The 10,951-nt window shown below is 35.1% G+C and overlaps 1 protein-coding gene across 3 annotated transcripts in view; it reads right to left on the bottom strand.

The window, feature by feature from the left end:
• Positions 1 to 369: 369 nt before the first annotated feature.
• The window catches only part of LOC106060271 (tyrosine-protein kinase ABL1-like), a 55,194-nt gene continuing 44,612 nt past the window's right edge, over positions 370 to 10,951 (bottom strand). For all 3 annotated transcript variants that reach the window (XM_013218084.2, XM_013218085.2, XM_013218086.2), the window contains 2 exons: positions 10,008 to 10,115; positions 370 to 9,507 (listed from right to left, as the gene is read on the bottom strand). In XM_013218084.2, coding sequence (XP_013073538.2) covers positions 7,322 to 9,507; positions 10,008 to 10,115 — 2,294 coding nt within the window. In that variant the 3' untranslated portion in view covers positions 370 to 7,321. The remainder of the gene's footprint in view (positions 9,508 to 10,007; positions 10,116 to 10,951) is intronic.

The following is a 10,951-nucleotide window of genomic DNA, read 5'->3' as shown; positions in this document are numbered from 1 at the left end:
GTGAGTTGTTTTTTTAAAGCTTCGTTTGTTTTTTAAATATCAAAAAAATATTTTACTTGCTTCTATTCTTCCATATGATAATTGAAATAAGTATATAGGTCATAGTGGATTTATTAAATGTAGAATGTGTGCAACACAGGCTATCCACTAAGTGAATGAAAGACAGGACAGTCCACTATTATGTTTTCAAACATTTCTGTATGCTCTTTTTATACCTAAATACTGCCATGGGGTCCAATTGAAACCATTAGTGTTTTCATAGTTTATTGAATTGAAGCTTGACCATCATTTCTTTTATTTATACCAAGATGTAGACACACACACACAACAAAAACACATTTTATATGACATGAGAAATGAGCAAATATATAAATGTTTGTAAAACTTTATTTTGGTCTGGTAATAGACAGTAGTACATAGTCAAATAACATCATGACTCCTTCACATTACATAGTGAACAGACAAGAACTTGAAGAATGCAAACATCAAGAGTAAAAATAAAAACATGTTGCAGTCAGTCATTCAAAACAAGACAGCACAAATCTAAAAGGCATATATTGAACACACAAAAAAGTTTTCCATTGACACCTAGCCTTATGTTGGGCAGATTATGTCAATTTGAACAATTTTGAATGACCAACAGTGAACAAGGGGGGGGGAGGGGACAAAACAATGACCACTTTTAATTTCCAGAACCTTTTTGAGGTACTCATGCTGGTATTGGAATTATTTCATACCTGAAAACTAACTTCTATGAATTACTGGAATTCCAACTCAAGGCCCTTGAGCATTGGACCACTCAGACAGCCCATCCCAATTTTGAATGACCAACAGTGAACAAGGGGGGGGGACAAAACAATCACCACTTTTAATTTCCAGAACCTTTTTGAGGTACTCATGCTGGTATTGGAATTATTTAATACCTGAAAACTAACTTCTATGAATTACTGGAATTCCAACTCAAGGCCCTTGAGCATTGGACCACTCAGACAGCCCATCCCAAAGGCAAGTGACCACTCAGACAGCCCATCCCAAAGGCAAGTGACCACTCAGACAGCCCATCCCAAAGGCAAGTGACAATGTTAGAAAAAAAAAAAAAGCCAACAATGCACTTTAAATGACATGTTCCATTACAACTTGTTATAGATGTACCTACAGAAATGTTTCAAATCAGGCTAACTAAAAATACAATAGTTGATGGGACCTTAATTCTCACACTGCTGGTGGAAATAGTTTGTAACCAAATGTGTTAAAAAAAAAATTTTGCTTGGGGGAAATTTAACACGAGATATTTTAACACAAAATTGACTAATGCACTAAATAACTTGAATTTAAAACATTAGCTACTAGTTATAAAAAGTTAAAGTAAATACTAGATGAAGTCAGGAATTCACTTATAATTTTCATAACATGTACATGATTCTAACCTTTTAATTGTAAGGTCTGACCAAAGTTTAGAAAAAAAAAGTTTTGCAACATTTACTTAACGAAGGCTTGATGGTAAAAAAATTTTTTCCTAAAAGTAATTTTGACCATTTTTGTTTCTTGAAAGGTGAACAAAGCAATTCAGTGTTCCTAAAACTAGTCAAAACTAAAACAGTGCAGGTCCATTTGTTTCATTGCAGCAACCAAACTGGGCCTATTCTATTTGTGACTAGTTCAAGCAGTATTAAATTGATTCCCAGTAAACATTTTCAACACTTATGATTAGAAAACAGAATGTCCTACAGAAAAACATATTTACCTACAAGAGTAACTCAGCAGATGAATTGAGACCTAAAAGAACTAGTGGTGGATGGGAGATCTCTGGTAAGGCAATGAACTGCTCCTCACCTCATTATTGGCTACATAATCAAAGTCAAAGGCATTTATTATTATTATTATTATTAGGTTTTTAATTGTTAGTAAAATAATATGTTGATCCTGTGACTATGTGACAAAAAGACAACAAATTGTGACTTGTCATGTAGACATCTCATCAGTATCTTAGCATCTTGTGCACAAAGAGATTTCAATTTTTTTTTCCTACCATGAAAATATTTCAAGTTTGGATCAAGATGTCTTTGAAATGAAGATTTCCCATAGTTCATTGGGGGGGGGGGGGGGGGGGGAGGAGGAGAGAGGAGAGAGAGGAGGTGGTAACATTTTGTTGCATTGGGCCATGAACAAACAGCATTTGTAGAACATGTGGCACTACATACAAGACATATAGATTGAAAATCAAGTATGAAATCAATCAGGTCACACAAACAATAGCCAAACAACCATGTATGTCCAACATTTTGATCATCTATTGATTGATTGAGCATTCCATCAATGGCGTTACATTAAAACTGACACAGTAAAATATTTGCACATTTTCCCCAAAACAAAAATTTATTAATCAAATTATTATATTTTCATTGGATCAGAAAATGATAAAGTTTAAAACAAACAGGCAAAATTGTTTAAAAACAAATTCCAGAAACTACAATGACATATCTTTACTTTATACAGTTTATCAGACATGTTATAAGTACTAGTACAAACACACCTGACAGTGTGCTACATTCACTGAAGTTACAGCATGCATGCATACACCTCACATCTTGTATGTTATATAAAGTTATAGATGTACATCATGTTCTGTACAAGAGAATTATAGCACTTTTCTTCCACACAGCAAGCAGGACAAAACTTTTCATGCATATTCTTTTAAAACCCATCATGAAACAAACAATAAGAAATTAATATAAAAGTCTTAGAACATGACAAATCAATGCAAGACAGTAATACTTCATAGAGTATAGATGTACTCATTAGTTATTTACAATAGATGCACTTCATAAAACAAGGGGACATGACTTCTGTATTTCTTTATGAATGAGCAACATCTGTGGTGTATACAGTTAAAACAAAATTATACCCCTTGAATTAAAAGAAAACAAAGTAGAAACAATCTTTTTGGCAATAAGAAATCCAATGACTATTAAATAGCTTAATTACAATGCAAATATCTGACCAAAAACTTGTGCTACTAAATGAAATGTTTTTTTCCCTAGAACTAGCTAAATGGATAGGTGGGATGGAGGATAGCAAAATGTGATGTGCATACCATGGGCCTTAATATTGTTGGATTGGAACCTTCATAACTATTTTCTAAAGCCCTGTTAATCCTTTGAACATAACATCTATAACCCTGATGATGGAGTACTACTTTTAGAGATAGATTTAGTGTCTTCTGGTAAATGTTTAGTTCTCAAAGTTGTGCTAGTCACTGTGGATTAGTGAATTGAAACATGTGCTAAGTAGACAACTTAATTTCACCAAAAAAAAAAATTGTAATGAACAAACTAAAAGTGAAACTTGAACAAAGCTGAAAGCAAGTAAAAAAACAACCATTAGACTAACTTGTCAATTGTAGTCAAACTGAATTTCCATTTGATAGGATCAATAAAAATTATCTTATCTTAATTATTCTGTTGCAATACAACTCAAGAGAGAGCACTAACTAGTTCAAAACCAGAGAACACTAAAGCCTTCATGAGCTATGGACACAAAATACAAAGAAAGGAGTTTATTAGTTTAACTAAATAACCCAAAAGGTTGAATGTAGTCAGCAGACACAATAGATGATATGTACAGATTGTCATATTTTTCTGAAATAATTTTAACTAAGAAATTTTCCCAAATTCAAATGTTTTGGCACTTATCTAAAATTGGAAGAAGTCAAAGGATAAAGAAATTCACCATTCTGAATGTAAAAAAAAAAAAATGTATACATTTTCACAGAGCAATATCTGTATTTGTGTCAATGAATAGTTTGTTTTTTTGTTGGTTTCTATAGTTATAACCAAGATTATTATTATAACACTACTTGTGATGTCAACTGTAATTGTTATGTGTAGCTTTGACCTCAACATAGTAATAAGTAGTGACACCACACAATGGTACAGCAATTCATATACATCAATGTATACCTACTAACAGACTCAACAGATCAATGTATACCTACTAACAGACTCAACAGATCAATGTATACCTACTAACAGACTCAACAGATCAATGTATACCTACTAACAGACTCAACAGATCAATGTAACTCTACTGACTCAATAAATAAATAAATATGTCTATAAAATAATTCTTCAAAAAATAACTTTCTATTCATAATGATAGCGCAAAGATGTCCTGTTTGGTGGACAGAGCCTTTCTTTTGTACAAAAATGTGTCCACACACAACTGATTGCACACTGGTCAGTTTCCTCAGAAACTTGTAACAGAGAAGGTCACAGACGTGGACAACAAAGTGTGTACTCGTTTTTGTTTTAATTAATTATTTACACTTGACTATATAAATATTTACAGAGGTTATTTCTTCTTGTAAATTTGTATGAATAAGAGATAAATACTTCCATTTTACTCAATACACTCACTTAAAAAAAATGAAAAAACAAAAACAAAATAAAAACCACATCATATAATTGGAGTACTTTAATCCTTCTATGGGCCATCAACAGAGAACTAAGACATAAAAAAAAAATAGCCAGTATAATGCAAACATTTAATGCCTAACGGTTTTCAAGCCAGTTTTCCCCATTGATCAGATATCTAATTGCAACTCAATCTAGTAACACTGTCCAGACATGTTGAGCTTGCAATTTAGACTCACATTTTATTTTTAAAAAATATACATTTCATTTAGAGAAAAGGGAATACAACTTTGTCTTGCATTTCTGAGCAAAACTTGAGTCTGAGCAAATAATGCTAGCAGTAGCATAAAGACAATGACCTAACAACACACACACACACATAGATACAAAGCAAGGCTGTGTGTTGACTTCTACCCTGACACAATTGATACTAACAAACTGAATGCTGGCAACATGAGCAAAACAAATGGCTGGCTGTGGTGGGAGCAGTTTGGTCCAGACTGGTGGCTTGTACCATGAGAATCATCAAGTAACAAAAACCTGTCAATGTTTAGTTTGCTTATCTGGAGGTTTAGTAGTTCTATAGACATACACATATTGTAGATCAGGTCAAATAGAAGAAGCATGTTTAATCAAATATTAGTATTAAGTATAATTCAGTTGCTTTGATGTGGTTACTAGCAGTTGTGTGGGAAGATTGGTAATAAAATGTTTCAATCAAGACTTAGGAATCTTAACTATGTTAATACCAGACTATAAAACAGTGCTTCCTAAACTACTGGCCCAATAAATTGCCTCAAATTATAAGTAACTGAGTGCTTGCTCTGAAATGACAAGACTAAAAAAAATCTTTGGTTTAGTCTTGGGATTTTGGTTTACACAGACTGGAAAGTTAGGCTAAAGGTGTAGGAGCTGACACAGTGCCAATTTGAAATGATTTGTCAAAATGACACAACATGAGGAATACAAATAAAAAAGGAAAATATAGTGTATACTCTCAGCATAAATTTGCTCTACAATCCATGCTTTAGAGCTAATTGTGTACATTTCAGCACTTTTCAAACTCAACGGTTTAGAAACACCAACAACAGCAATCTCAAACAAGTTGAACCTGTCAGGTTATGGACAAAATAAATATATTAACAGTACTGTATTACAGTAGAATGACTAGATCTAGAAGTAACACACTGTAACTAGAGACAACAAACAAAACAAAACATTGCCAGTACCTCAGTAATGATACAACTCAAACTAGAATTAGTCTAGGTCTAGGAGCCAATTTTAGAAATTATTTCTAAATCTGAACAAGAACTTTTTAAAAAATGTATTACAAATGTTAATATAATATATTTTTTCCAGACCATACTTGGATGAATTCAGTCACTACACAGTAAGCCTCACATTAATTGGACTAGTGAAAAACTTTTATTAAAAAAAAAAATGTTTCACATTAAACTGAGCCTTTGTTTGAAATGACTACTATATATATATATATGTATTATTTTTATTGTTAGTATGTTGTATTTCTATGCCAAAACAGGGAGGTAAAAGAATTCATTTCTGAAGCAACATTTCACGATGTTTTAAATAACTTTTTTTTAATACCACAAAAAACAAGTTTAATAATAACAAACTTAACAGACTTAACCAACTCAAAGAAAAACAACTGTAGTTTTCTTAATGATATGAGCAAACAGTCAGGTGAAGATTTCTTTCCATCAATGGATGATAATTGAACTTCATCTCCTCAGAACAGTTGTGGATTGAAATGAGTCTAACTTGGAGGTAATACATAGGAATTCAAGCCTAACTTTCTAACCTGCTACAACTCACTGCAACAAAAACAATGGACCTACTTTAAAAATGAAACTCATGAAAGACATTCAGAAATAAGTTGGTAAATAATTTACAGGTCAAACAAATTTAAAAAATGTACATAAGAAAACAAAAACAATCCAGTTAAAACTATTCAATTGGAAGGAACACCCTAAAAATACTTAATTAAAAGGAACATGTTAGCCAGTTTGTAATAGAAAGAAAGAGATGTTTACGTCTACCATTTCATAACTAGATAGACATGTACACAATAAAACCCCAGTGAATGCTGTATTTGTGTAAATACTAGTTAAAATGTAAGTAAGCAATATTCACGTCTATATTATATTTTTCTTTAAAAGAAAATTGGTTCTAAAAATAATAAAAGGCTTGGTAAAATTGTACTTTGGCTCAATTAAAATCAAGAATTGTTAATGATATTGAAATTAAAAATGTGTATGACTAAATCAGTCATTAAAACTATTTATTATCAACAACTGCTCTCTTCTCACAAAACAGTCTAATTACTTGACATGAATGATCATAATTAAATACATAAAGTCTAAGAACTCTGACCTATGCAGTCCCTGATCAGTGATTGGTTTATAAAGCAATGTGTAGAAACATGACAAAACAAAACTATGACAGGAGGAGATAAATAAGTTGTAATACTTTAGTCACCACCATCACATGAGCCACAACCAATCCTCTAGTCTAGGGTGTGGACATACAAAATGACTCATGAATATACAGACACAAAAATGTCCATCACAACTCTACAATGCAACTATGTTTGTGTGAGCAGCTCTACAAAACTGGACACTCTACTTGTATTCTATGGTAGGTCAATTCATTTGAAACCAAAATATTTAACACAATGAGTTTATCTGTATTCTAACTCAATGCTAACTGATCAGTCAAAGAGTTTATCTGTATTCTTACTCATGCTAACTGATCAGTGTTTTCCTTCACAGAAAGAAAGACACCCATGACTGTATGCTAGGAAGATGTGCAATATTTAAAATAGTCTTTACCTAAGTAGGATGTGTCCAGCCTACTATTAGTACAACTTAATATCTCTTCACTTGAAGCAGCTATCTTTGAATGACAGTTAATATCTCTTTATTTGCTATTTGGATGTCTTCCAATAGTTTTCCACCACCCGATGGTGTTGAGCTGGAGTAGGTCTTTAAAGTCTGGCTATGGCCTTGCATCCGTGATAAAAGTTCCCGAGCATGGAATTTAGTATGAGGGGGGAGGGCATCTATGTAGCGAGAGCAAATGCCACAAAAGGCAATTACTTCTTCTGACAAAAGCATGAAGTTGGTGCTGGATTTGTTACCAGCCTCGGCTAGTCTCTCAATGCAAGATTTCAGCCGGTCTGAGGCAGCCTTAATTGAATCAATGTTTACAGGCTCCAAAGGCTCAAGCTGGCCATTCCCCATCTCCTCCGGTGAAGATACTGATTGGTTGGGGTCAGAATAAAAACTGCCAGACATAGATGTTCCTAGAAGCTGAGACCCACCAGGAGTTACAGGTAAAAGTTTTCCAGTAGTGCGATAGGCAACAGCTTCCTTACCTGTGCTTACTGGATCTACAGAAGAGGCCTCCGATGTGACTAGGTCTAGATTTGTTTCTTTAATAGGTTGCTTCAGTTCTGAGTTTAAATTGACAGAAGGCTTGGCATACATTTTAAAAGAACTAACATTGCTAGGCGCTCCATTCATCTGACCAGCTGCTATTTCCTCCACCCTCTGTTTGAGTCCAGTCATCCAAGGAGGCCTGTAAGATTCATTGATGACGTTTGATTCTGGATTGATGTTATTCTGGGGTGTTGTGCTCATTGGAGCCCGGAGCTGTTGCTGCTGTTCTTCCACAAACTGACGAGAGAATCGAGGGCTTGGCTTTGGCCTGCCTAAGGATGACAAGTCAGGAAAGTGAGATGTGCTGTGCGGTGCAGAGTGAGGAGGAGCAGGCTGCAGAGGTGACTGATCAGCTAAACTGGAAATGGGGTCAGTGTCCGAGCGCTGGACGGATGTTGTTGGGTGGTAGCTGGATGATGTGGAAGTGACCATCTGGTCAGAGGGTGTAAATAAGTCAGAAGGTGTGGAAGGTTTGCTTGAAGATGAGAGATCAGACTTGTGCCTCTGTAGAAGGCCAGTGTACTGGGATTTAATGTTGCTGGAATTTGCTGATGTTAAAGGGCCTGATCCAGTAGACCCATCAACTATACCATGCTGAGATTGGGATTTCACAAACGCTGAGGGCCTCAAGTTTGGTTCTAATTTAATACCTGGGTCTGAATCTTCACTTATCCCTTCACCCTTTTTCACGTGATTGCCCATATCTAGCATGTTGTGATCTCCAACTAGAGGTGGACAGGATGTAACACTGGCACTATCTGTCCCAGAGTCCTGGTCCTCTAAAGAAGGAAGATCTCTACCCTGAGCTTCCTGCTCCCTCTCCATAGATTCCAGATAAGCCCCAATTCTGACACCTTTAGGTATGGTGCCATATCTGTTGATAGCCTTTGCTACATTGGTCATGTCCAGCTTACCAACCCTAGGAGGCCCCTCTAGCTCAGACTCATCCACACTCATAGCATGTGACAGCAACTCAGGCTGACCCTTGTGGTCAGAGTGTTTTTTCCTGGGCAGTAGCGCTGACCTCTGTGGAGGAAGCAGCGCTTTCTTAGGGTATTGGGATGGAGAGCCATGACCTGAATCCTGGTTATAGTCTCCCCTGTCCAATGCCCTGGAACCCAAGCTCCTCGTACTGCTTCGCTCAGGTGCATGTTTATCAAATGTTCTTGCATTGGCTTCTGAGATAAGATACTTAGATCTGTCAATCTGAGCTGCTTTAAGATTGTCTACTGAAGTTTTACTGGCCTTGTCCTCTCTAGAGAATGTGGGAGAACCTGACTGGCCCTGAGCTTTAATCATGGATGGGGCTGATGTGCTATGAGGGTAGTTCACTCCCCTAGGAAATGAATCAACATTCCCATTGTCAAAGTCAGATTCGTTGACCTCTGCCAGAGAAGCACTTTCTAGCTTCACCTTCTGCAAACGAATGCGAGTCTTGAGTTCTGAGTCTAGATCTCCCCCAGCGCCAACCCCATCACTTCCTCCCTCTTTAACAGATGTGGTCCTACGAGGAGGTGTTGGTGCTGCCTTTCCAGGTTTCCTCTTGGTAGACTTTCTGGCCTCATTAACTTTGGTCAGCGTGACATCCTGTTCCTCTAGCGGGGGCATCAGTCTCCTACCAACAGGTGGTGTAGGACCTGGTCAAATCAAATGACAAACATTAAAATCATCAAACTAAGAGAAAAACAGGAATCTTTCACTCTAATAATGATTTATAAGAAACAATCACATTAAATAGTAGTGACAATAAGACTTAGGGCTTGGTTATTGAGTTCAAGGTCATGAATTCAAATTCGGGTTGAAATAAAGTTTTGTACCAGGTTTTATTAGTTGGCACAGGTGGCTGTGAGACTTGTAATACTTTAGTTGCTGAAATAAAACATCTTAACAGAATTTTTGTTTCCTAAGTTACATACACTTGACCATTGCTCAACAAAAATGGCAGACTGAAGCAGGATCATACTGTATGTATTCCCTGGTGGAATAAAGGCTTAAATTACAAACAATACTATATCTAATTGACACATAGACTCATCTGTTTTTGTACCAAATAGAAAATTAATTCAACATTAATATATCAATCACCTGTCTGACCAAAACTGTCACCAAATATACACCAACAGCTGAGACAGCTTACCTGCACTGATGCGACCATCATTCATCAAGTCAGATTCCTGACTACGACCTTTCTTACTTGGCAAAATTGGAGCTTTTCTCTCTGTCTTCTCCAATTCTTTCTCTACTTCTACAAAAGAAGAGGTTGAGTCACAGAATCAGATAAAGAATTGAGACTCACATGAGATTAATATCTAAAAGAGAACATTTAGTAGATACAATCATTAAAAAAAAAAAAGTGCAGCTACAAGTCATTCAACTGGTTAGTTTAACATTCAATCAAAACCAGGGTCAAATTTAATGAGGATAAAAAAAATTAATGAAAGTTTATATCAATTTTCCTATCACTTGATAATCAACTAGACGAAATTAGTGTCTAGAATAGTGATTTTTAAATGGTTGGTTGAAGATGTTTATTTTGATATCACAAATGTATTGAAGGACTGTGAAGACAGTAAACAATACATTTATTAGTTAACATACAAAGAGACTATTTTCTTACATTTAATAGATATCTTTTCATTTTAGTTAATTAGTTCAAGAAAAATATAAAGTTATTTTTTTTTTAGTATATTAGTAACTGTAAATAAAAAACAACAACTGCCTTATTAATACAGTAAAATATTACAAAAACCATTTTTATGAGCTTAGATTCAGTTTATGTAACAATCAGTCAAAGCTTGTGTTTGTTGCAGTCTGACTTGGACTTATTTGAGATCTGAGACAGATTGATTTGAATACTTTGTTGCTGTCTCTACTAAAGACATGTGCACAAGAGTTTTCATTGTGTTCCTACATTGCAAATATACTATAGAGAGCTTATTAGAATAACAGAAGCAACATGTAAACAAAGCATAAAGAAAAGTTTGTCAGCAAAAGCATTGGGTACAACACAAGCTGACTAGTTTTATTGGCAGCTCAGTGTCTTAGTCAAAAATAAATGTTATCTTTACATGTACAAGAATC

The sequence above is a fragment of the Biomphalaria glabrata genome, chromosome 9 (genome assembly GCF_947242115.1).
Source record: "Biomphalaria glabrata chromosome 9, xgBioGlab47.1, whole genome shotgun sequence".
Lineage (NCBI taxonomy): Eukaryota > Metazoa > Mollusca > Gastropoda > Planorbidae > Biomphalaria > Biomphalaria glabrata.
This window is presented reverse-complemented; position numbering and strand designations above follow the sequence as displayed.